The sequence below is a fragment of the Hylobates moloch genome, unplaced genomic scaffold, assembly GCF_009828535.3.
Source record: "Hylobates moloch isolate HMO894 unplaced genomic scaffold, HMol_V3 SCAFFOLD_8, whole genome shotgun sequence".
NCBI classification, from domain to species: Eukaryota; Metazoa; Chordata; class Mammalia; order Primates; family Hylobatidae; genus Hylobates; species Hylobates moloch.
Genome location: NW_026652283.1, coordinates 4,246,466 through 4,273,962, shown reverse-complemented (window position 1 = coordinate 4,273,962; position 27,497 = coordinate 4,246,466). Strand labels below are relative to the sequence as shown.

Genomic DNA, 27,497 nt, shown 5'->3' with positions numbered 1-27,497 from the left:
TTCAAAAAATCAATAAAAATATTCTGGAGGCTCCGGGGGTCCACTTCTTGGTCTCATCCGGATCCCCAGATCCTCCTCTATCATTCCCGACAATTGGAAAAAATGTCTGGGGGGGTCCCTGCGGCCCAGGGGCCGCTATTGGGGGGGCGGGTGGGGAGAGGTGGGGAAGAGAGGGGGAGGGAGGAGAGGAGGAAGAGCGCCGCAGCCTCGGCAGCTGGAGTCGGAGCGGGGGGGGATGGTTTCAAAAAATAATTAAAAATCGAGGAAATATCCTAGAAAAGCCCTTTTGGCGTGAAAACCCCAAAGAGGAGCCAGGCTTCCCGACACAGAGGTTTCGGGTGCCAGAAAGGTCTGGATTCCGACCCCTGGGGCTTTGGATCCCGGGAGGAAACTTGAAGGGGTGAGCGCCGCGGCGGGAGTGTCCGGCTGCGGCCCACAAGGACAGAAACTAGGGAACGTGGTGACGAGCTAAGGGAAAGACGGGAGCAGGGAGCCCTGGAAAGAGGCACGGGGGGCTCCAACCTCTCCTTTAGGGGTGACCCGCTATCCCCCCTACACACACCCCCTCCCCCCTTCTTACCCCACCCAAATCTCCGCACCGAGGAAGCTGGAAAACCAAACTGTAAGTAATCTTCGTGAGGTGGGGGGTGGGGGAGAGGGCACGATTAAAAGTGGGGTGGCCGGGCTAATGGGGTGCGAGGGTAAGCGGGCGACGTTTCCCAGCCTTTCCAAAGGGAGTTTGCAAAGCAACATGGCGAAACCACGGCAGGTCCAGAGCTGTGCATACGTGGGCACACGGCTCGCTGGGCAAAGACTTGGAGTGAGGGGCAAGAAGTGGTTCTTTTGGGTTCCCCTGAAACACACGTTTCTTCAATGGGACTTCCGGGGCTCCTGAATTCCCTGTTTCTCTCCTTCTCCCTCCACCTCCCCCCTGAAGTGCCAGCGCGGAGTCGCGACCACATGCGGGGACCTGAGGCCAAGACGAATTTGCTCTGGCCTTTTGCGGGGGCTGCCTTTCTGCTCGGGGTCCCTATTTCAGGCCCCGGCTCCCTTCCTGGCCGCAGCGCAAGCAGCCGCGGCGGCTTCGCAAAAGACAGGTCGCGAGGCGGGTGGGAAGAAGAGGCAGCCACATACATGCAGGCACACGCGCGCGGGATGCTCCCCCACCCCCGCCCGGGACAGCCTCGCTTCTCCCAGATTTTCCTCCCCCCTCTCCCTCCCCAGTTTATCTGGAGAGGAACAGAAATGAAGCCACGCGTCTCGCCCAATGGCGCGCGGTAACCTCCCGCACAGGAGCTGGGAGCCGGCGCGGGGACTGCCCTCTCCCAGGTTTAGGGCTCCAGCCGGGGACCCGAGAATCCGGAGGGGTCCTAGCTCCTAGCGAGCGCCGCCCCCCGACCTACCTCCAGCATCCAGGTGGCCACCATTCTGCGCATGTAGGGTTGGATGTCTTTCTGCACGCACTTGAAGTAAGAGCACTGCGGAAGGTAGCGCTCCTCGATGGTGAGCAGGTTCTGCAGGACGCGGTCGTCTTGGAGCAGGTTGCGGTCCCGCACGGCCCTGCGGACCGGGTCCACCTCGCAGCACAGCAGCTCCATGGCGAGCCCGGCGACCCCTCTTCTCTCCTGCTTTCTCCGGTCTGGAAAAGTGTTTTTCTGGTTTTGTTTTTTGGAAGGGGAGGGGAAAGTGTTCCCCTTACCTCCTTCCTTTGGCTAAATAGGGGGTTTTCGGGGGAGAGGTGAGGGCAGAGAGAGAAGGTGGAGCAGAAGAGAGGCGAGGACTGGGTGGTGGGCGAGCAGAGCCTCGGGGCTGCCTCACTCGCACCGGTCCTCCCCTTCAAACTGGTCTCGCTCTCCCCTGCTCGCTCTTCTCCGCTCTGAGGCGGTGACGCAAGCTGGCTGGGCAGTTAGCTCTCCTCCCTCTCCCCGCGCTCCCCGCTCTGGTTCCTCCTCCCCTTCCCTCCCCTCCCGGTCCTCCCCTCCTCCTTTCAATCTCTCCCTCCCTCCCTCCTTTTCCCCTCTCGTTATTAAGGAGAACAGCAGCTGGCCCGACCTAACTTCAAACGCGGTCCCCCGCCACCCCCCACCCCTCTCCCTCCATCCAGCCCTGCATGCCAGGGGCCCCGGACAGGGCAACCCACAAAAAACTACCGATTCCTATTTCTGCCCTCTAATTTCACTCATTCTGTAGGTGTAGGACGCCAAAATACGACCCTTCAACTTTGGCTTCTTCAAAACGGATCCTAATCCTCCTGCCCTTGTATTTAAGATCCAGGAATGTAGGGTAGATTTGAAGATGGGGTGACCTCAGACAATTTAGAAATAGAAATAGATCGCTTAAGTGAAAAATAAGGGAGGGGGTTATTTTAGAAAATAGCAACCTCGCATACCCGGAGATAAAGGTCATGTCCTTGAAGTTTGTGATCCTGATAACTTCGAAGCTGTTTCAAAAGCCCCGATTAAAGGGACCAGAACAACGTCCCTTCTGCCCCCCTGCAGAGTGTGTGCAGAGGAAGAAAAGGGAGGGAGGGGTGGGTGTTAGGAAGGAAGGGGGATGCTTCTCTGGAGGGATAGAATGTGATCCTCGAGCAGAAACCATCGTGTTTCTGGGGGCTCTTCGGGCGCCGTGGGGCGACGCGGTGCAGCGTCTAGGGCCGCCGCAGGCCGGGGGCAGGGCTCCCAGCGGTTCCTCCGCGGCCAGCGGCCACGCAGGAAAAACCCGCTTCCTCGCCCCTGCATCTGTTGACAAGCCGCCCGAGGTGTCTGCGCTGAGCGTGGCCACACCGATACAGCTTTCTAGGAAATGGCCCGGGAGGGGGAGGGGGAGGGGGCGAGTGAGGGATTAGGTCTGGCTCCCCATCGCTCCCCCTGCACAAACACCACCACCCCTTCCTTTCCCCGGAGGCATGAGGCCTCCACCCTCGGTCCTTCGCCCGCATCCTCGCCGACCCCTCCGGTTTCGCGCCTCACTCGCCAGGCTTTCTCCCTGGGAGCCGACTGCGGTGAAGTCGCCGCCAGCACGGTCGGCCCTGACACGTGCTCTAACGCATGCTTGAGTCAAGGCTGTCTTTACAGGAGATATGATCTGGTGGCGTTTCTTCACCCCCTTCCTCCTGTCACCCCCCCACCCCCACCCCCACCCTGCCCTTTGGTGTATTTCACTCCAGGAGGAAGGGGAGAGACCAGCGCCCTGATGTGCTGGCCAAGCTGGCACGTGCAGCGGGCATGGCGTGGCTCGAGCTCTCTGGGCACACCGAGGCCGACCGAGTACCTCCCTCACCGAGAGAGGGGGCCCGGGCAGGGGCGCGGAGAGCCAGCAAGGCGGGGTGGGGCGCGGGCTGGGTGAGCCGCACACTAGGTTCCCTGCAAGGCGGAGGAGGGGAGCGAATAAACTAGAGGTGCAAGCGATTAACTCAGGCCCCGGAGCCAGCCTCTTTAAAAGAGGGTGGGGCGGAAGGGGTGGGGGGGGGAAAGGAGGGGATATCGCTTTAAAAGGGTGAGTAAGAGTTTGGGGCGCCGTCTCCCCTCCCTCTATTTGCCTACCAACTTGGGGGGGGCCCTTCCTGCCGCTGGTTTGTTTCCGGCCGGGTGATTCTTTTTTTTTTTTTTTTTTTTTTTTTTTTTTTTAGTAGGACGCGTTCCCCACTACATCAAAAGGAAGCCAAGGGAGGGCGGAGGGAGAGCGGGCGCTGGGGCGGGCGAAAGCTGGGGAGAGGCCCGGCCGCTTCCGACCTTATCAATAGCAGCGGGAATGAGTATCCCATCTCCTATGTGTAAAGAAAGGGGAGGGGAGGGGCGGGCGAGGAAAATGTCTAATTGCTGTGGAAGCCATTAGCTTTCAGGAAGAAAAAAAGCTCGCTGAAAAACCCAAGTTGCAAACTCAAAATGAAACAGTCCAGCGCCGCGGATGACACCCGGGCCGAATACCGTGTACACCCGCACGCAGTCGGTCCCGAACAATCGCCTATTGATTTTAGTCACGCTGGGCTTCCCGACTTAAGCTTTTGAGTCACCCCGGATAACTACATTCACTTACATTTTAAGACCCCCATAAGGGAATTACTCCAATTTCACCTAAGCCACCTTTGAGCGGATCAGAGAAAGTTGCAGTGGGGAGAGGGGAGAGAAGGAGGGAGCGCGGGAGGTATTTTTAAAGTATAAATCTAACCCGACAGGCAAGGACAGAGGCCGCCGGGGTCCCAGCCTCTGGACATCACTTGATAGCTCTGCGAGCTAGGTCTCTTCCACCCCCACTCCGCACACCCTCCCTTCCCCGGGGAAAGGCATCCAGAGCGCTGGGTCTCCCGAAGTGGGGGCAGGGGGGGCGAGGAAGAAGCGGGTGGTCGTCCCGGGGCCTAGCCCACCCCGAGGAGAATGCCTGGGTGGCGAGTCCTCACGTCTCGGGAGGGAGCCGAGGGCCCTCTCGCCCCTTCCCTCTCCCCCTCCCCCTACTCCGTCTTGCTTTACAGAGAAATTCCAGCGGGGAGGGGGGCAGCGAATGGGAGGGGCAGAGAGGGTCGCGGCCGGATGCCCCCCCTTCCCGGCGCCCTCTGCATTCATGGAGACCCGCAAGTTCGGGCGCTTCCCGCGTGGCAGGCTCGCCTCTTGACGTTCCCCTGTCCACTTCCCCTTCCGATTACTGACTGTTCCCGAGCGTGAAGCTCGCCATCGAATCCAATCCCCGGTGATTTTGCAGACTCTCACACGTGGGGTGGGGCGTGAGAGGGTGCGGAGGTTGGCAGGAATGTCTCTAGGAGGCTTGGACTGGAAACTGAGTTCTCCCTTTTGGTCGCCACTCCAGCCATGTGTTAAAACCCTAATTTCTTGTTAAAATGCACTCCACCTAGCACGCGGGAAAAGGCATGTTGCCTTCTAGGCAAAAGTGCACATTTTCTTTCAGTGTAGACTTAGGTTTCAAGAAAAAGCGCAAGAGCCTGTGCTCTGGCTTGGAAGTCCAAATTGATCACCGTGGCGCGGGGGTGGGGGGCGGCGAGGCGGGGTAGAATGTTGGTTCTTCCTTATCTCCTTTTCACCCTTCACGGAAAAAAAAAATACATATATATATCCCGTGTAGGACTGGTGATGAACTTTGGCGAATGCCAGTTTTATGGGACTTTTATTCCTTTTCCGGCCGGCTCCCCACCCTCGACGCTAGCGTTTTGGAGTTTCGGTTGGAAAGTGTACAAAGCCTGGAGGTGGAGGGTGCAGCAGGGTGTTGGGTGTTCATAGGCACATTTCTGCAGGAGCCTGCAGCACTAAGCACACATACTCCCAAGCTCACCTGGCGGATGCCTGCCAGCCAGGTGATTCCGCGGTCGGCTCCAGGCCCGGGAGCAGCGCGAGTTCGAGTCCCACCTTCTTCGCGCAGGGGCGCCTAGGCCAGGTGGGGAGCGGAGAGTGACTGAGTTCAGGCTCAGAAATGGGAGCCACTGCCTTCCCCTCGGCTATCCCAAAGAGTGAAGCTGTGTTTGTGTTTCTCCGCGGAGGGATGGATGGTCAATCAAAACCGAAAACCCGACTGGCAAAATGCGAGGGGACACATGAATCCGAGGGGACACATAGGAGGCACCTCAGGAGGAAGGAGGGAGTACAGGCAAAGTAGAAAAATGCGGACAAGGAGAAGAGGGAAACGTCGGGAAGCGGAGAGCACGGGGGAGGACGGTGGGTGGGGACGGGCAGTGCGATTGCAGGTGTGAACTCGCTTCCGGGACCCTCTGGTCGCAGCCGCGCCCGTCGGGGCGCTGGGGCGCTGGGCCGCTGCGTTCTGGAGGGGGGCAGAGTCCGCCCGGCCTGTGCATCCGCACTCTCTTCGGCGAATTTCGGCTTGGACGGGGCTGGATTACTGAGGCGGCAGATGCGACAGGCGTGAGTTAAGAAGGCGAGCGCCTGCCGTCTGTCACCCACCTAGCATCTCACTCCCCTCCCTTAGGAAAAAAAAAAAATTAAAAGACCCGAGCTTCCCCCTCTTCCTGTCTGATTCAGCTTAGGACACGCCTCACGCGGCCGAAAATAGCTCTGGAAATACATTTGCTTTACAAAAGTGAATTTTCCAATAAGCTTTGGGGCGGGGGGCTTCCGGCGGTCGGCGTCGGGGGGCCCTGCCTCCCTGGAGGAGAAGGAACCGGCCGCCTCCGCCCTTCTCCCCCTCCAGGCGCCCCCGGGAGGGGGCCGCTGGGCGGTGGAATCGCGCCTCCGCTCGGGGAGCCACCACGCGGCTTTTTCGCGGAATTTTGACGTCATCCACACGTGGGGGAAGGGGCTGGGAGAGCGAGAGGAAGCGGCGGGGGAGGGGGCCGCGGCTGGGAGAGCGCGGCGGCGGCGCGGCGGGTCTGGCACCCTCGCGGTGGGCGCCGCGCCGGGCAGGGTCCGGGCCCTGGGCAGCGCGGCAGAGGAGGCCGTGCCGCGGACCCGGGAGCCAGCGCCGCGACCCGCCTCCCTCCCCGCCCCCCGCCATCTTCCACCCCCAAGCAGTTTATTTTTTCTACTTTGAAATCGGGGCCGCTCTTTGCTCCGGAAAAAGCTCCTTTCTTTAGGTTGTGGTCCTGTTCCGCTGGGTACTGAGATCAGACTGAAATCGCGATCACTGCTCGCGACCCCCGCCACTTGGCTTTCTATCCTCTCTCCACTTAAGAGAGTCGTGAATGTCTTTTTCGGCTTCTCGGGGAGTGAGTTCTGCATTGACTTTTACACCCGGAGTTTTTCATGCGCGACATATTCCTCCCTGCTCCCCCGCCCCATTCACCATCTCAGTATCAGCTGGGTTGGTTAATACGATGGCTATTACATGTAAGATATCCCGTGCATGCATTGTGAGCGGTATCGGATGAATCTTGCTGCACTTGCAACAAATGGATCTAGAAATACCCTTTTCAAAACAGTTTTACAAATCGATGTGGAAATGTGTAGGGCGACTCCCTTCCCACTCGCTGGATACCCTCGTGGCATCCGTGCTCGTGCAGAATCTTCTAAACTGCAAGGGCTGAAAACTGCATCTGCAGAGTGAGCCCACGCACCTTCATTTCCCCTAAATTTGGGCAAAGTCCTTTTAATCTTTCAATCTGGGGGGTTATAGCTGAAATGTGTCATTATTTTCTAAACCCACGGTGACAGTTCTGAGTTTATGTTGAAATTTACAAGGAGCTTCAGTGGGGATGTTTGGGAGAGAAATACTGTGAACTGACTTTTACCTCTTTGAGGTAAAGGGGCTGTTGTAGGAATCAGATGCAGAAAGCTAGGAGCTTCTCTGAAAATGTGGATTTGAAGTGGAATTATTTGTTTCAAAAGTAGGAGAGAAGCTTTCTGTCTGAATCAGATATTAAGTGTGGAACTGTTTCTTTTTTAAGGTGACACAGTTTGGTTATGAGCAGTACTTTTTCCTTCTTTTTAACACATTCCCTCTATTTTTAACTTATTATTTATTTCTTTTTCGTTTTGTGATTGCTGGTCTGACCCAAGAGACTTGGTTTTGTTTCTTCTGGGGGAAAAAATGAGCTATAATTAATAAAAATGTCAGTAATTACTGTCATGATTAGCCTGAGTGAACTGTATTTAAGAGTGCTTGCTTTTTGGTGCCTGATTTGATGGACACTTGGTTTGTCTGCATAAAGGTAGAAAAAATAGGATAAATTATTAAAAGAAAAGGAAGGAGCCAAAGGAAGTGTTTAAAAACTAAAAAAGCAAAATGTCCTTTAAATTTTGCTTCAGCTTCATTTCAGACAGTTAAGTAGTGGAGGTTAAGTTAAGCACTTTAGAGATGTGAATTTTTTGTAAAATGTCAAGACTATCCTCACCAGAATTTTTTTTTGAACAATAGTCACTTTTATTTGTTTTCTAAACACTTTAATTTTGTCCAAATTCAAACATTCATTCCTCTTAAAAATGTCCACTTTCCCAATGTGATTAAATATTCTTTCGATTTCATGGTTTTATTCAGCTGTGTATCAGTTACAGCCAACTGAAGCAATATAAAGTATTTCTAATAAATATTTCATATTTTAATTTTCAATCTTTAAACTTAAGAATTACTAGCATCTATTAGTACAGTTTATAACATAATTCCATAACATGCTAAATTCATATTTACCAAACTTTAAAAAACAAATTAATAAAAAAAACAGAGAAATAGTTCTCTTCTTGAGGCTTTTTTTGGTTTGTTTTCCTTGTGGCAAATTTCAGGAGGCAGATTTAAAATTTTTCTAAAATCATTTTCTTGTTCTTTTGTTGGCATTAAAAGGAATGAGTTTTGAAATGTGAAACAGGTTGATTTTAAAGTTTTATAATCTTCAAAATGTATACCTCTGGAGAGATATGTTCTATTTTAGAATTGACCTGAAAATATGTAGTTCGTATAACTTTGCTAGACAATCCAAGCTAGTTGGATGTAGATGCCTATAAGGAATGCATTTCCTCTTTGCTCAGCCTTAAATAAGGGCATCTGCTCTTACAAGAACTTCAAACAAAGTCTGCACCTATGCATGATGGAAACAACTCAAAAAGCACAAATCCAGAGCAAAGGGGGTTTATGTGGAAGGTGAAATTAGAGCAAAAAAATTCAAATTTATTTTTGCTCTTAGCTATCCCAAATCATACTTTCATTGTGGTCTCATCAGTTGTAAACCAAATAATTATTTCTTTGTGATGTATAGAGGTGAGTTCCTTCAAGCTTCACTGGTAATAATAGTAATTATGATGATGATAATAATAAAAATTATCTTCCTTATTCTTTCGATGAGTGTGTTAGGGGGGATGTTCACTTTATTTCTTTAAACATTGTCATCAAATTGTAAAAAAAAAAGTATGGATGCCAAAGTTAGGTTATTGTTCTGAGAAATAACACAAAAAACATTTAATTTTGTGCTTTCGAAAATAAAAAGTCACCAACGTTTAATATACCTATTGCCTAGAGGAAGCAAAAAAAAAAAAAGACAGGATTAAAAAGGAAAAGAAAATTCCTTTGTGTAATTTCCAAAGCCTTTCCTTCATCGTGCCCACATATGTTTCCGTTTTTGAGAGCAGCCAGTCAGTCCATCAGGCAAATGCAAACCCAGGACCCAAACTCTTTCCTGGTGTCAAGGAAGATATTCTGAAGCAAATGGTTTGGGTTAGTTCACATAAGGTTTCAGATGAAATGTCTCACATCTGGCATCCCATGGCCACCAATTATTTCAGGATCGTGAACCATTATTTTAAAAAAATATTTTGAGAGAGGCGAGCCTAGATTATGGATTAGGGCTGTGCAGGCCATTTTGTGTGGGGGTCTCACTAAAATCATTTAAACTCAGGAAATTTAGTTGTATCAAGTAGCAGCACATGATCCCCATTGTGTAGTTCCAGTAAACTAGTGACTTGCAACCTCTTCTACCCCCATTTTCTTCTGAATATATATTCTTCTAATGTTTCTCTTTTTAAATAAAATGGCATATTTAATTTAAAATTTCCCTAACAAAATATTGAATAAGGCTCAAATTTACTTGCTTTTGTACAAGAAAAGTTCATATAATCACTCTTTGTAGTGTAATTACCAGCAATTTTATGTCATCTAGCAAATGATTTAAGTAAGTCGGTAATGGAACGCCAGTGAAATTTGCTACACTTGGGATGAAAACCATACTTACCTCAAGAAATCAAAGTCTGACCTTCCATTTAGACACATAAGACTTTACCTAGGCAGACTGTATGTTTCATTTAGCGGAAACCTTTCCCATTCAGGAAAGCATCGTTCTCAACCATAGATTAGATGCAGTCTTGCTTGGAGCCAGGGGAATGGACTGCAGGACCTCACGCCATTTTGGCCAGTCATAGAATACGCCTTCTGTGTCTGGAAGTTTGCGACTGAAACTCTATATAGTATTCATTAAGGTTATTCATGCTGAGAGATCACATATGTGTTAAACTGATAACATCACAGGTCTGTGCAGAGATACATCAGAACATGTCAGGGGTATGATTCCAATCTGTAAGGTAGAATTTAAGTGGTTTTAATGGAAGAGTTAAATATGCTGAGATTTTTGTGCTTTGGAGAATGCCTTTGGGGTTTGCAATTTATCCATCCATTTATTTGATTAAAATTGAGTCCTTACCACGTACCAAACACCATGCTAGGCATTGGGGATATCGTGGACATAGACAATGTTTTGGAAGGTAGACAGGAAGGAGGGTTGAATCATACAGTCCCTGTCCCTGGGAAGCACGTTGTCTAGTGATTAAGCATGGGAAACAATATCCCGGATAAGTACATGTTCTTAAAAAATAATAAAATCATAGAACAAAAGGCATAGAATGATATGCTATTTTATCCACCTTATACAACACACCTTAAACCAGGGAGGTGGAAATTTATCTTCTCTTTAAAACTCAGTCTAGTCAAGTAACTATTACTTGGATTGCATAGTGATTTTAAGAATTATGTTCCTAAATTATGTTCTTAATTTGTTTATAATCTATGGGAACAAGTTGGTTGGATGTCTGATTCACTTGTCACATATTTGGGACTCAGTCCCTTTAAAGTAGCCAAAGATAGAGCCGTTTCCTTGGTCCATCATACTGAGAGCATTCCTTTCTTTGAGTAGCTATATTTCCCACAGCATCTGTTTCTCGTCTGAACGAGCCCTCCCTGTATCTGACAGGGCATTGATTAGTGTTTCACTCCTTTGGCTAGGGAATTTAAGGTCACAATAGCTCATTTTCTTGTCCTGGGACACCCAGACATTAAGAGCAGAATATAGACCTCTGATTATTAGCTTGACTGTCTCCTAGAATTCATGCAGAAAATACTGTCCTTTTTATTAGCATCATGTTGGTGAAACAGCTCTAGCCTAGAAGTCAGAATACAGCCATCCCTCAGTGTCCGTGGGGATATTGGTTCAAAGACTCCCACCCCACCACCAAAATCCAGGATGTAAAAATCCCTGATATAAAATGGTGTAATATTTGCATATAGCCTACACACTCCTCCCATACACTTTAAATTATCACTAGATTGCTTACAGTACCTAATATAATGTAAATGCTTTGGAAGCGGTTATGCTGTGCTTTTATTTGTATTACTTCTGATTGTTGTATTTGTTATTTTTTTACCGTGTTTTTTTCTCTGAATATTTTTGATCCGTGGTTGGGTGTATCCATGGATACGGAACCCATGGATAGAGAGGGCCGACTCTACCCTCTTTCTTGCTCCTACTCTGCCACTAACCAGCACTGTGACCTTGGGGATAGATTATGTGTTTCCAAGACTGAGTTTTCTCAGCTACAAAATTAACTGGCTATAGTAAATGATCATTAAGTTCCCTTTCCGCTCAAAATCTCTAAAATTCCAGTGACTTTATTATCATAATCAAAATCGGAATCAATTTATTATATATTTTATGTTTTAAACAAGGATTCTTAAATTGTGGGTTTAGGTATGTTCTCACTCCCCAGGTATCTGGGAGAATTAATCTAATAAGAGTTGGCACTTTTAACATTTAGTTCCTCATATAGATGGGCACTTGGTACATGTTGTCAGCTGAGGAAAGATGCTGTTTTCCTTGTTCTAAGTTAATAGAATGGCAGTCTTCAAAAATATATAGAGCATAAGAATATATGGAATATAACACTGCTCCAGGGTGCTTAAGGAAATCCTAGCAGGTTAGTTTAACCTAAAGCTTAAACTAACCTAAAGCTTATTCCTACAACTCAAACAGAGCCCCCATCAGAGCACATATAGACACAGTTTGGAATGGACTCTGACCTGCAGATCCTTCTTTAGGTGACAGTCCATGGACCTGGTGAGCCTCTTTAAACAAAGCTCGTTCTGAGCCACCCAGAACTCATGGAGCATCAGGTTGCTCCTTTAGTGAAAAGGGAATTAAGCAAATTTTGCGGAGTTGCAATCTTTGGACAAGACATCCCCTTTTGTTTCCTGGCAAGTCTTGATAACCAGAAACAAGTAAGGAAAGATTTCTGCTGTATCCCACTTTTCTCCCCCACTTTTCATTGCTTTGAACATGGGAGAAACATCATTTATTGAGGTTACATGCACTCCAGTGAAGTCCACTTAGATGCAAATTATTTGCTTTACAAAATGGTATGTTTGTAGACACGTTGCCTTTTTAAGGTGTGGCTACTACAACAGAGAAACTCATAGTAATTAATAAAGAATTATATCTGAGACAGTTTTTAAACAATGTTCTACATAATGTTTAAAACGTATGGTATACGGCATGGAGAGAGTGCTGGATTTGGGGTTAGGAGAGGTGTGGTCTAGTCCCCATTCTGCCACAAGCTGTGTAACTTGGGGCAAGACTTGATCGAGATCACAGCAATTTAGGATTATAAGGAAACTTCATGGGTCTCCGAGGTCATACTCCCATCTATCATGGCAGTACCTATTCAGTTAAATGATTTACTAAAGGTCACACAGCTAGTTAGGGGCCCAAACTTCCTACCTCCTGGCAATTTTTACCCTTAAGTGCTGTCTCCAGCCACTGAAACGAGGCAGAACAAGCCATCTCCCTCATTTATACTGACAGCTGCTCAGATACTTGAAAACGCCATCTCTTCATCTTCTGTCCCTTAGACTGAATTACCCTTTCTCTTTAGCTGTTCAACTGGACATTAGACCACCAGCAGGCTGCCCTCCTGTGGATCCTGACTAGTTCACTGATAATCCATCTTAAAGTGCTGTGTCCTTCTTAATGTGTGGCTAATGAGAGAGAGCAATTTGGAGCAACTTCAGAAACCTGCGGCCCATCAAGGCAGTTACAGAAGAATACAATAGGGCGTGCCTGCCATCTTTGCATTCTCCACCCCAGGCTCCTGGAGCAAGCCTCTCCCAGTACCACTGGGGATACTGGTCTAGAGAGGAAAGATAAAATAGTTATCTCTTCCTCTGGAAGCTGATCTCATTAATGAAACCCCAAGTTGCACTCCATTTTCTCATCTGTAAATCGGGTGAACTAAATAAGGGATCATTTTACCTCATCTGTGTTCTGTGGCCCCAACGAATAAAACTAGTGTCACTGATTAAACATTAGAAGACAGATTTTTGGGCACAGCGTGGTGGCTCACACCTGCAGTCCCAGCACTTTGGGAGGCCGAGGTGAACAAATCACTTGAGGTCAGGAATTCGAGACTAGCCTGGCCAACATGGTGAAACCCCGTCTCTACTAAAAAAAAAAACAAAAATTAGTTGGGCGTGGTGGCACATGCCTGTAGTCCCAGCTGCTTGGGAGGCTGAGGCAGGAGAATCACTTGAACTGGGAGGCAAAGGTTGCAGTGAGCTGAGAACACGCCACTGCACTCCAGCCTGGGCAACAGAGCGAGACTCTGTCTCAAAAGAGAAGACAGATTTGTTTGTATAATGAGCTTCCTCTGCAAGCCATCCCTACACAGTAGGGTTGACTTCAGGAATCAGGTAAAGTGCCTATGGCAACTCATTAGGATGTTATGAGGGGACTGAATAGTCATTTATTTGCTCTTAGCCTTGGTTTCCTCATCTGTAAAACTGGAATAATAATACCTACCAAGCAGAGTGATTGTAATGAGTAAATGTTTATAGTATGTTTAATACAGTGCCCTGGCATAGTAAGCACTGAAACAAAGCTAAGTGGGTTTTTTAAACTTTAGCAGTAATTAAAGTCTATTGTGTTCTTTCAGAACCAATTTACCTCTAGGAGTCTGTGGAATGATTAATGTATGTCACATATTATGTGAAGGTATGGGAATTTCGGTACCAGATCTCAGCTCTGGGGGGGTTTTACTTTTTCATTTCACCATGGATCAGTCACTCAATGACTGTGGCCAACATGCTGTAATCTCAAACCAGTCTATTCTGAACTCCAGATTACTACATCCTCACTGACAGGTACTAAGAGGTAACCTTCCAACTTGAGTAGAAGGCACAGGGAAAACTCATCCACAGAATCCCAGAAGTGCAAAGAACCTTAGGCACCCAATCCAATGTTTCCCAAAGTGAGGAAGGATATATTAGTTCATTTTTGCACTGCTATAAAGACATATCCGAGACTAGGTAATTTATAAAGAAAAGAGATTTAATTGACTCACAGTTCCATATGGCTGAGGAGGCCTCAGGAAACTTACAATCATGGTGGAAGGCAAAGGGGAATCAAGGACCTTCTTCCCATGGCAGCAGGAGAGAGAAATGCAAGCAAGGGAAATGCCAGACACTTATAAAACCATCAGGTCTCACGAGAACTCACTCACTATCATGAGAACAGCATTGAGGAAACTGCCCCCATGATCCAATCACCTCCCACTGGGCCCCTCCCTTGACACGTAGGGATTATGGGTATTAGAATTCAAGATAAGACTTGAGTGGAGACACCGCCAAATCATATCAGAGGAGGTATATGGAGGAGCATGCATTTTGCATTTTAGTAATTTGAGGTTTATTCTAATGAGTATTAGGAAAAAAGTAACACTTAAACTCATAATTTCACAGATATTACGATGGTATTTAAGTTTATAAAGGGAACTGATTTTTTTTTTTTTTTTTTTTTTTGAGACGGAGTCTCGCTCTGTCGCCCAGGCTGGAGTGCAGTAGCGCAATCTCGGCTCACTGCAAGCTCCATCTCCCGGGTTCACGTCATGAATGACATTAGATACTTCTTATTGCTTACTTTTGCTTTAATGATGCTCCCTACTTTGGGTTTTTGGATCGGGTACCTTGCTTTTCACCAGACCTGTGACTTTTGCGTCCCTAGGTGGGTTTGCATCTGTTTTCTCACCTTCTCAAATTTCTCTGCCTTTTCAAAGTCACTTTTGAACTTATCTTTCAACTACCTGAGGTGGTGATACCTGTTGGTGCTACCAAGAGGCTGACTAGAAAAAGGAAAAAGAAGAACAGGTGAATGTGCTGTCCACAAGGGACTTTGAAAAGCTCTAACATATTCTTGAGAATCTAGAAAACCACATGTGTATCTATGGCTCTGTACATGCCCAAGAAAGACCTGAGAAGGTGCTACTCTTTCACCAAACCAGCTGACCTGGAGGCTCTGCGCAGGTAGAAAGTGACAGTGAAGACAGAACTTCAAGCTTCCCACCAGATTGTTGAAGGCATGCTCCAACACATACAGAGTCCCCCAGCAAAGGCTAGGAAATGTATTGGTTTAAAGCATTCAAGGAAATCTCTGTCTAATCATTAGCTGACCAGGAAGCAAATCAAACAGAGAATTTAGTGGTTGCACACGACCAAAAATACAGACTTTATAGAATTAGTCCAGGAAAATCACTAAGTAAACAACAACAACAATAAGTTCAGCAGGATGTTGGGGGATTCTGATTTCCAGAGTTGCTACCTTGTATTATTTTAAATGTTTGGTTTTCAATAAAAACTTATGAGGCACACAAAGAAACAGGAAAGTATGGCCTATGCATAGGGGAAAAAAGCAATTAATTGAAACTGTACCCCAGGCAGCCCAAATGTTGCACTTACTAGACAAAGACTTTAGCTATTATAAATATAAATATGTTCAAAGCACTAAATGAAACCATCTCTAAGGAATTAAATTATAAGAAACAGAGAATGTCAGTAAAGAGGAAGAAATTCTTTAAAAGAACCAAATAGAAATTCTGAAATCAAATAGTAAAATAACTAAAATAAAAAATTCACAGCCGGGTGCAGTGGCTCACACCTGTAATCCCAGCACTTTGGGAAGCAGAGGCGGGCAGATCACGAGGTCAGGAGATCGAGACCATCCTGGCTAACACAGTGAAACCCCATCTTTACTAAAAATACAAAAAATTAGCCGGGCATGGCAGCATGCACTTGTAGTCCCAGCTACTCGGGAGGCTGAGGCAGGAGAATGGCATGAACCCAGGAGGTGGAGGTTGCAGTGAGCCGAGATTGCACCACTGCACTCCAGCCTGGGCTACAGAGTGAGACTCTGTCTCAAAAAAAAAAAAAGAAAAGAAAAGAAAAATCACCAGGCAGGGGCTCAATAGCAGATTTGAACCAGCAGAAGAAAGAATCACCTAACTTGAAGCTGTGTTAATTGAGATCATCCAGTCTGAGAAACAGAGAAAAAAAAAATAATGAAGAAAAATGAACAGAGTCTTAGAGACCTGTGGGGCACCATCAAGCCTACCAACATACACATAATTGGAGTGTCAGAAGGAGGAGAGAAAAAAAGTGCAGAAAGAATATTTAAAGAAATGATGGCTGAAAAATCCCAAATTTATTTAAAACATTACACATACAAGAAGCTCATCAAACTCTAAGTAGATTAAACTCAAAGAGAGTCACACCTAGACACAACATAGTCAAACTTTCAAAAGAAAGAGGGAAACTTGAAAACATCAAGACAAAAAGCAACTCATCAAATACAAGGAATCTTCAATAAGTTAAACAGTTGACTTCTCATCAGAAACCATGGAAGCCAGAAAGTAGTGGGCTATCATGTTCAAAGCACTGAAAGAAAAACACAGTCAACCAATAATTCTATATCTGGCAAAATTATTCTTCAAAAATGAAGGCACAATTAAGACATTTCCAGATTTTTTTTTAAAACAACAGAGATTTCATTGCTAGTAGACCCTTCCTACAAGAAATACTAAAGGGTGTTCTTTTTTTTTTTTTTTTTGAGACGGAGTCTCGCTCTGTCGCCCAGGCTGGAGTGCAGTAGCGCAATCTCGGCTCACTGCAAGCTCCGCCTCCCGGGTTCACGCCATTCTCCTGCCTCAGCCTCTCCGAGTAGCTGGGACTGCAGGCGCCCGCCACCACGCCCGGCTAATTTTTTTTTTTTTTTTGTATTTTTAGTAGAGACGGGGTTTCACTGTGGTCTCGATCTCCTGACCTTGTGATCTGCCCGTCTCGGCCTCCCAAAGTGCTGGGATTACAGGCGTGAGCCACCGCGCCCAGCCCTAAAGGGTGTTCTTGTGGCTTAAATGAAAGGATGCTAGACAGTAACTCAAATCCATATAAATACATAAAAAGCAATGGTAAATGCAACAACACAGGTAAATATATAAGACAATATGAATGTAAGTTTTCTTTTTTTGTAATTGTTTTTATCTGATTGAAAGACAACTAACTACATAAAGCAATAATTTTAAATGTGTTGATGGACTTATATAAAGGTGTAATTTTATGACAAAAATAACACAGGAGAGGGGAGGGAGCTAAGCTGTCTTGGAGTCAAGTTTTTATATAGTGCTGAAATTAAGTTGGTGTTAATCCAAACTAGATTGTTTAAAATTTAAGTGTTAATTGTAATCCCCAGAGCACCCAGTAAGAAAATAATTTTGAAAATACAGGAAATGAAAAAGCTACATGTCACACTAGATAATAGACATTTAACACAAAAGAAGACAGTAACAGAGGAACAGAACAACAAAAAAGACATAATGCATATAGAAAACAAATAGCAGAATGGCAAACATAAATTCTACCTGATAGATACTTACATTAAATGTAAATGGACTAAACACTCTAATCAAAAGGGAGAGAATAGATAAAGAAAATATGATCCAACTATATGCTGTCTGTAAGAGACACACTTTAAATTAAAAAGCAAATAAGTTTAAAGATGGAAAAAATACATACTATGAAAATAATAACCAAAAGAGAGCTGGAGTTGCCATGCAAATACCGGACAAAATAGACTTTAAGATACAAATTGTTACTAGAGATAAAAAGAATGTTTTATAATGATAAAAGGGTCAGTCCATCTGAAGACCTAACAATTATGAACACATATGCACCTAATAGCAGAGCTCCAAAATCCATGGAAAAAATCTGTTTTGTATTAGACAGAAACTTGCCTCTGTGTTGCTTTTACTCCTGGATCTTATTTCTGTTATCTGGAGCCTCACACAACATACATCTGACACATATATGACTAGAAGGTTTTTCAGATATTTGAAGCCAACTCTCATGCCTATTCTTACTTTCAATTTTTTATGTGACCTTGTCCCTATACATTTTTTTTTCCTAGAATGTATTTATATCTTTTATAAAGAAGGCTACTGCAATGTTAAGAGAGGAACCTGCTTTCACAGAATTTCAGAGTTGGAAGGAAACCAAGATGATCTTATTCAAATCTCTACTTTTCTAGATGAGTAAACTGGGGCCTGAGCTGGTTAAGTCATTGAGCCAGTCAATGGCAGACCAAGATTCATAATCTTGGTTTTCAAACTACTTGTTCAGTGTTTATTCCAACATTTTCCTTCTTTGATAGTTTTTCGTACTTTAGGTTGCTATTTCTTCTCCCTTCTTTCAGTGGTATCTGGCATTCTTCATCAGAGAAAAAAGCTCAGAGTGGTGAAGAAACTGCACTAGACATTAAAAGACATGGATTCTTATCTTTTTTGGTCACTAATCAACTTCCGAGGCCTTGGATAAGTCACTTATGAAAATAATAACTTATTATTCACCAATAATATTTTACACTGTCTATTGAGTACCTGCTGTTTATGAGGCACTATACCGGGCACTTTACCTGTATGCCTCTTCAAGTAAGTGTTCAAAATGTGTCTCCTTTCTTATCTATATAGTAAGCAGGTTGTCTGTTGTCCTGTCCAGCTCCGGAATTGGATGACTGTAAAAAGCTATCTTTATTAGTATAGTCTTATAATGCCTGAGGCTTCATCTTTATCTTCCTCTTTCTTGTTTCCTGGGCTGGCAGAAAATGGTAAGGAAGATTAGAATACTTTCTTTAGACTTGTCACTGTAGCGAATCCTTTGTATGTCTACCCTTCCAAGGGACTTTCCATTTGCCCATAGGACTTGGCTTGACTTTTACTGGTCCTGTTCAGGGTTTCCAGGATCATATTCTCAGCCTACTTCTCACTTTAGATTTTCCCATGGGCCTTTGATTCACTCTCATGGGCCTTTGATTCACTCTCATGGCTTCTTAATTTCACCTATGAGCTCAGAGAAGTGAATAATTTGACAAAGTTCACTCAGCTATTAGCAGCAAACTTGACAGTCTGTCTGATCCCACTGTGTTTGTTATTTCTGCTACATGATTCCCATCTCTGAAAGTTCACTTGATCTTACTTTCCCACCCTTGCTTAAGACCTAGCTCAAGCCCTAACCTGTCATCATCACGCCAGGCCAAGTGCTCCTCCCTCCCAATTTACCCAGAGAGTGATGTTTGCACTGCACATCAGGCATCACCTTGGAACTTACCCCTTGGCAGACTTTGTGGTCTAGTGGTTATGAATGTGGGGTCTGGAGACAGAGGGCCAAAGTATGAATCCTGGCTCTACCACTTATTGGCTGTGCGACCACAGAAAAGTTACTTAACCTCTCTGGGCCTCAGTTTCTTCAACTATAATCTGGAACTGCTAGTAGCACTTACTTCATAGAGTTGTTACGAGGATAAATGTGATAATCCATGTAAAGGCAAGTAGCACAGTGCCTGACACATGAAAGAAGCACACATTAAATTGACCCCTTCACCAGATCTTGGGGTAATCCCTGATTGGCCCAAGATGATCAACATAATCCCATCCATCTTGCAGAATGATTGAGTCAGAGTTGGGTACATGCACTTGACTAGTTTAGAGTGACTTGCAGGATGCAGATGACGTGGCCTCAGGTATGAAGCTTGGAATTGGAATTGCCAGAGTGTTTTTTTTACTAGAGGAAAGTCAGCTTGAGGACAAAGCGGACACATGTAGTAAGAAAGAACTGAGAAAAGCAAAGGAACTAGAACCAGAGGCTTGATCAGATATCTCCTGAAGTCCCACTGACCTTTGTAAGTTTTGTTGCTTGAGCCAATTAAAAATTTGGGGAACCAAGCACAGTGGTGCATGCCTATAGTTGCCTGTAGTCCCAGCTACTGAAGAGGCTGAGGTGGGAGGATCACTTGAGCTCAGGAGTTTGCATCCAGCCTGGGCAACATAGTGAGACCTTGTCTCTAAAAAAATTAATAAAAATGCATACTATTTTTTTTTTTTTGAGACGGAGTCTCGCTCTGTCACCCAGGCTGGAGTGCAGTGGTGTGATCTCGGCTCACTGCAAGCTCCGCCTCCTGGGTTCATGCCATTCTCCTGCCCCAGCCTCCTGAGTAGCTGGGACTACAGGCGCCCGCCACGACGCCCAGCTAATGTTTTGTATTTTTTAGTAGAGACGGGGTTTCACCGTGTTAGCCAGGATGGTCTCGATCTCCTGACCTTGTGATCTGCCCGCCTCCGCCTCCCAAAGTGCTGGGATTACAGGTGTGAGCCACCGCGCCCAGCCAAAAAAAAAAAATGCATACTTTTAAGTCAGGTGGGGTGGCGTGCACCTGTAGTCCCAGCTACTCAGGAGGCTGAGGCAGGAGGATTGCTTAAGGCCAGGAGTTTGAAGGTGTAGTGCGCTATGATCATACCTATGAATAGCCACTGCACTCCAGCCTAGGCAACATACGAAACCCTGTTTCAAAAAATAAATTGGCAGTTAAGCTAATTTGTTAGTTTTTTAAATCATCTGTAACTGGAAATATCCTCGATATCCTCATTGATACTATATATTATTATTGCTATCATCTTCCCATGTATATCAAACCTTTGTCATTAGATCATAATGTCCTTTGGAACAAAAATGAACTAAAATGAACTTACTGAGCAGTATCCTGCCATTCCACCTAGGACAGATCTGGCACATAGCAGGTTCTCATCCATTCACACTTCATATTGGATACTAATTTCCCCCGGTATCTATGGATTTTGAGCATTTTTTTTTTTTTGAGACGAAGGAGTCTCACTCTGTCGCCCAGGCTAGGTTGCAATGGTACAATCTTGGCTCATTGCAACCTCCACCTCCCGGGTTCAAGCGTTCTCCTGCCTCAGCCTCCCAAGTATCTAAGACTACAGGCATGCACCACCACGCCAGCTAATTTTTGTATTTTTAGTAGAGACTGGGGTTTCACCATGTTGGCCAGGCTGGTCTCAAAGTTCTCACTTCAGGTGATCCGCCCACCTCAGCCTCCCAAAGTGCTGGGATTACAGCCGTGAATCACCATGCCCGGCCCAGACTTTGAGCATCTTTAAGGCAGAAAGAGGAGGTGGCCAGAGTCCCAGGTAGGGTGATGGCCTGCTGCTGCTTTGTCTTTTTACTGTCCTATAATGAGAGGAAAGGAAAATAGTTAATAGATTAGCTCACCCTTATTGAGCACCAGGGATTGTACACACCGGATCATCATTTTTCCTATCAGTTACCTATGGGTATATTATTAATGCCCTGTGTTGCAGATTGGAAATTTATGCTCAACAATGATATTTAACTTATGTAGATCACACAGCCTCTAAATAGCCCAATTTAGGATGCTGCACTCAAATTACTGTATCTGTAACTTTTTCTCATCCCACTTTAAAGAAAATGAAATTAGAAGTCTTAGACAATGCATTCTGAGTATGGCTTACATACTCAGTAAAATGGTGTACAGCTCTAATCAACAAACCCAGACTAAAAAAGCTTCGGACTGCTATCAAGAGATTGGTAAATTGGCTGGGCGCAGTGGCTCACACTTGTAATCCCAGCACTTTGGGAGGCCGAGGTGGGCGGATCACGAGGTCAGGAGATCGAGACCACGGTGAAACCCCGTCTCTACTAAAAATATAAAAAAATTAGCCGGGCGTGGTGGCGGGCGCCTGTAGTCCCAGCTACTCGGGAGGCTGAGGCAGGAGAATGGCGTGAACCCGGGAGGCGGAGCTTGCAGTGAGCCGAGATCGCACTATTGCACTCCAGCCTGGGTAACAGAGCGAGACTCTGTCTCAAAAAAAAAAAAAAAAAAAGAGATTGGTAAATAAATGTACATTAACTTTAAATAAAATGTGTATGGTGTGTATGATTCATTTTTTATGATTTCTCACTTTCCCAACATTTTCAGATAACTCATCATTTTCCCAGTCACATCAGAGACATCTTGATGGTTTTCTTTTTGGAACATAACAGTTTAAAAACCTAAATAGGATCATGCCAAACATATTGTTCTGTGACTTGATTTTTTTCAGTGAATAATAATCTCTTGGAGTCTTGCCATGCCAGTACATATACATCTACTTCATTCATTGTAAGTGCAGAACACTTTTCAATAGCAAGGATATGCCAGAATTTTACGACTTCCCACAATTAATGGGCATTTGGGGGCCCTCCTTCACCAGTTGTTTGCTTGTACACATAATGTGCCATTAGCATTGTCGCACTTGCTTCTTTATGCATTCCAGTGCCAGTGGAAGGAGAAAGATCTTGAAGTCCTGATTCTATCAATTAAGTGGTCCAAGAAAGAGAATGAGCATCTTGAGGTCTCCATCTTCAACAGTCTTACAGTCTGGAGGGGAGCAGACACACACATAGCTTTTACTCAGGGAGATGGGGGTCAACTAAAGGTTAAGCAAGTGCAAGAAGAGGGAGACTGAGGGGTTCAGTCGAGGGGATGACTGAGAATGCTGCCTGGAGGAGGTGTGCTTGAGTCCTGGGTTCAAGGGTCAAAAGGTTCTGATGCTTGGTCTGCTAATCTTTCTTATCGTATCGTTGCCTGGCAGTATGCCTGTTATTTGAGTGGACTCTTCTTGGACCATTTGCTTGGACGAACAGTGGGCAGAAGTGGAAAGGAAGGGTGCTCTGGACAAAGGTGACAAAGCCCAGGAACAAAAGTCGGAAGGTGCACAGTGTGCCCAGAGGGCCAGGAGTTGGGTGGAGTGACTGGCTCCTTGGTCGCTTGCAAGTAGCATGAGAATAGAGAGAGCTGGGAGCATGCACTAAAAAGCACCCAAGACGAATTTAGGTTTGCACAGAAAAGGATGTTTCGTCAGGGTATGTGAGGAAAGTTGAGTAGGGAATTTAGGAATGGAGCAGACGACTCTAGTTGGGATGATGAAAGCGGAGAGACAGATCCGTGTTCTTTCCAGGTGCCCCAGCAGCTCCAGGTCTCACTGAACCTGTTACTTTGGCAGCTTCTATGCTTCACTTTTGGGGATTGCTTCTGCTTTGAAATAGCCATGTGGAAGAAAAACTACAAAGTTTTGAAGGGAAAAAACCCCACCTAACTTTAGCTGCCGTTGTGTCTTCATCTGTAAAAATCTTCTTCATGTCTCATGGATTTCAAAATGAAGTTTATCTTGGTTTGTTCCATAAAACATCAGATGCAACATTAATGGCCTAACCCCAAAAAGATAACTTGACAGCCATCAAACATTCAGCAGCGTTCCAAATGCCCTCTTGCTGGAGCCAGCCTTCTACGGGGCCATGTGGATGTCAGGCACACACAATTTGAGTCACGCTGACATAGCTGGGATGCCTGGATTGCGCTGGAATCTGGGGGGTACCAATCACAGGCCAGAGAGAAGCCATTGGCTGGAAGGAACAATGCCAGAGTGTTCACTGTCTCTGCAGAAGGAGGGGGTGTTGATGGTGAGGGGAATGACAGTTGCAGCCAGAGGGGCAAAATGACCCCAAAGCAGGGTGGGCACATGTCAGTGATGCTGGGCAGAAGCACTCCAGGGGCTCAGGTCATGACCACATCCCTTTTCTCCTGCCCCACAACCAGAAAAATTAAGAAGGTACAAGATTTTCCCTAAAACTTAATGTACGGAATGCCCTGCTGTCTTCAGGTTTTTAGGAAATCCAGGGTTGACAACAGCCGAAATTTATGAAGCACTTACCTCTACCAGACACTGTCTGTATCTTAAAAGTAATTCATTTAATTCTCACATTCCTTAATGAGGTAAGTTTTACAATTTCCATTTTATGATGAGGGAAACTGAGGCTTAGAAAGATTAAGAAACTTGCCCAAATCCTGCAGCCAGAAATGCGCAAAATCAAGACGTGAACCACAGTCTCTCAAAAGCCAAAGCCTGGGCACTCACTACTACCCTCAGCAGTCCCGTGGCTGGTTCATGCCATCTGTGCCACCCCCACACAGCCACCTCTTGGATGGTAGAACCCTGTGTGTTGAACAAGTAGAGAAACGTTCTAAAAGGATTCTTCTTCCTCCCCTGTTTTCCTGGGGGCCGAGTAGACATGTTTAAACATGCTGTTCATCCGACGCTTGTTTACTTCAGTGGCTGGGCCAGGAACAGTAAGAGGCATGAGGATCACCCAGCGTGGAGACCGCTCTGGAGGAGGCTGCAGACTGGAGGCGCTGTTGTAGCCAGCTGCATTTTGGAGGTTGGGTTGCATGTCTTAGATCTCTAATGAGTTTGGTCATTATTTTTTCAGCCAGGGTTTTCTTCCTCCCTCCCTGTCTTCCTTCCTTTTTTCCTTCCTTCCCTCCTTCCTTCCTTCCTTCTTTCGTCCCTCCCTCCCTTCCTTCCTTCTTCCTCTCTCTCTTTCTTTTATTTTCTCTGTCTCTTTTTCTTTCTCTCTTCCTCCCTCCCTCCCTTTCTCTCCTTCTTTCTTTCTCCCTCCCTCCTCTCCTCCCTCTCTTGGTCTCTCTCTCTCTCTCTCCCTTCCTTCCTTCCTTTGTTCTTTCAAGATTTTTCTTTCTTTCTTTCTTTTTTAAAGGTGTAAGCCTTTTTCTGGTTTACTACACGCCAAGGACTGTGCTAAATCATTCACATAAAACCACTAGTGTGCATCACCTCATCTGGTCCTCCCACAGTCTAATGGGTAGGTACTATCATTATCCTCATTTTAAGAAAATGAAGAAACTGAAGCTCAGAGAGGTTAATTGATGTCTCCACCATCTGCCTAATTCAGTACCCTGCACCCTTAACCACTATAAAAGAACAACATGCCAATAGTTCCCTAATGCTATGAAAGGCACTGTTTTAAACGCATCCTTTTTATCAACTCACTCACTCCTCCAAACAAGCACAATAGAAATTACTATTATCCTTGTTTAATACATTGGGAAACTGAAGCACAGAAAGGTCATGTAATTTTCCCCAGGTCACCCAGCTAGTAAGTGACAGAGCTGGGCTTCTGTTTCACCGAGGAAGATATTCCTGATTTTGTTCTGTTGTGTTTTTCACTTGAAATCCCCCACGATGGCCCAGAGTGGAATGCTAGGGTCCTGAGAATAAAGTCTCTGAGATGAACTGGGAAGGGGTGCCAGTGGCGGCTGTGTCCCCTACAGCTCTGGAAGGTGGAGGCAGTGGAGACAGCAACTACACAGCAGCCACAAGCCTGGGTCCCTGCCAGGAGAGACCTCAAAGTCCCCTCGAGGGTTGGCTTCCCTGTGCTGGGCCGTGCACAGAGGCGAGTCGTGGCTTCCAGGAGGCCAGCAGAACATGGTCCTCGGGAGAGGAGAAAGCCCGAGGGAAGGGCTGATGGGACCTCGCCCTCGGCTCTGAGAAGGGCTGCTCTGTAGGAGACGGGATGTAGGTAACAGCTCTGCCAAGAGCCAGGCAAGCAAAAGTTGGTTTCTGCTTGAGCAGCAGCCGGGGAATTGCAGGGAGAGAGAGGAATCCGTTCCCAACAGTGCATAATGTTCAACCGTGGAAGAGGTGACCATCAAGGGGGCCTCTAGAAAGAGGAGACGGGCTGCCCTTAGGCTGGCCTCTTTATTATCTCTGCCTCTAACCTTTGGGAATCCTTTGTCCATTTTTCAGCCCCTGGCGCCAGTGACTCCACTCTGCGAATCCCTTCCTGAGCAGCCATCCCCCACACCCATAAGACTCCAAGTTCTTTTTGGGGGACAGAAAGCCCAAGTGTGCTGAGGTCCGGGCTGCTGCACATTCATCCCTGGGTGGGCTGTGGCTCAAACCAGTCATTTGGTGCCCCCAGTAACACTCACACCCTATTCTCCTGCAGCAAATATACCCTCTGTACTATTCGTTTGGCCTTGGGTATTAGGTATCATGTGACCTCACTGGTATGGCATCTCCTGGTGTTAGTGGCTTCTTGCATGAGTACATTGCTCAGATGATCAGACAACATTTATTGAACACTTACCATGTGCCGCCTCCCGTTGTAACTGCTTTATGGGGTTATCCATTTAATTCTCCCAAGAACCCCATGAGTTGATTTTTTTTTTTTTTTTTTTTTTTTTTTTTTGAGACGGAGTCTCGCTCTGTCGCCCAGGCTGGAGTGCAGTGGCGCAATCTCGGCTCACTGCAAGCTCCGCCTCCCAGGTTCACGCCATTCTCCTGCCTCAGCCTCTCCGAGTAGCTGGGACTACAGGCGCCCGCCACCACGCCCGGCTAATTTTTTGTATTTTTTAGTAGAGACGGGGTTTCACCGTGGTCTCGATCTCCTGACCTCGTGATCCGCCCGCCTCGGCCTCCCAAAGTGCTGGGATTACAAGCGTGAGCCACCGCGCCCGGCCTAGTTGATATTATTTTTATCACCATATTACAGAGAAGGAAACGGGGGCCTAAGTGCTCGGTGGCTACGGGATGAGCTGGGACTCAAACACAATACTGGAACTGCGGCCATCAAAATCTGTGATTTGTCCCTGGTTTGTGTCTCAATAAAAAGAAGTCAGAGTCTTTCTTACTCCTTTATATCTCCCGTAGCTCCCGGTGAGTGTCTGTATACGGTAGTGATTCAAAAAATGTGGGCTTTTACTGACTGTTCAAAGACATTTCTAGGTTGGTTTTTTAATGATTAGCGAGACAGGGTGCCCTTAACAGGGCAAAATAGTGTTGAATCCTTGGTGGGCAAAATAATGTTGAATCCTTGGTAGACAAAATCAGGTGCTCTTTGGAAGAAATGAGAGAGAGATTTGCAGGCCATGTATTAGGAAACTTTGTTCCATGTCTTTTTTTTTTTTTTTTTTTTTGAGACAGAGTCTTGCTCTGCTGCCCAGGCTGGAGTGCAGTGACATGATCTCGGTTCACAGTAACCTCTGCTTCCGGGGTTCAAGCAATTCTCCTGCCTCAGCTTCCTGAGTAGCTGGGATTACAGGCATGCACCATGACGCCTGCCTAATTTTTGTATTTTTGTAGAGACGGGGTTTCACCATGTTGGCCAGGCTGGTCTGGAACTCCTGACCCCAAGTGATCCGCCCGCCTCAGCCTCCCAAAGTGCTGGGATTATGGGTGTGATCCACCACGCCCAGCCATGTTCCAAGTCCTTAAGGTAACAAGGAGAAATGTGAGAAGCCCATTTGGGAATGAAGGATGCAAGAAAGCCCTGTAACTGAGGCAGCCAATCAGAAGCTTTTATTAATGGCCCTCTTTCTTTTGTCCCCCACTTCCAGGAGAATCTACCATAAAACCGACAGACTCTTCCTGATCTCTACCTGTGCTGTCTGCCTCTCTAGCTCCGGACACTGAGAGCTGGTGCCCTGTGGCCACCGCAAGCTGGAACCCTGGAAGATCACCAAGAAGACTGCATGCCTCGCTCTAGCCTTCCTAAGGCAAAGTAGACTCCTGTTTTTGAGAGAAATTACCTGATTTCAAGAGAAACATAAAGGACTTTTTTTTCCTTAACATTCCACTCGTAAAAATGAAGTTTGGAAGAACTTCTGCAAACTCTGAGTGTTTTGGTCAATTGACCTTTTACGGTACTAAGCAAATCTGAAGCCACAAATACACTGGGGAGGAAGGTATACCCTTCACAAAAGATTTGTCACTTAGCCAGATACTCTGTTGCCATGCTTCTTTAAATAAAGAACATTTCTGGTA

At 46.2% G+C, this 27,497-nt stretch overlaps 1 protein-coding gene and 1 long non-coding RNA gene across 3 annotated transcripts in view; one reads left to right on the top strand and one right to left on the bottom strand.

Moving 5' to 3' along the window:
* CCND2 (cyclin D2) overlaps positions 1–1,888 on the bottom strand; it is a 28,477-nt gene extending 26,589 nt beyond the window's left edge. Inside the window, exon 1 of the mRNA XM_032159341.3 lies at positions 1,404–1,888. Coding sequence (XP_032015232.1) covers positions 1,404–1,598 — 195 coding nt within the window. The 5' untranslated portion in view covers positions 1,599–1,888. The remainder of the gene's footprint in view (positions 1–1,403) is intronic.
* Positions 475–27,497, top strand: LOC116472549 (uncharacterized). Of its 2 annotated transcripts, none has more exons than XR_009214457.1 (2): positions 475–622; positions 27,071–27,497. It is a non-coding gene; the product is annotated as an uncharacterized LOC116472549 (long non-coding RNA). The 2 variants fall into 2 exon arrangements; XR_004249113.3 differs by lacking the exon at positions 475–622 and adding an exon at positions 23,994–24,093.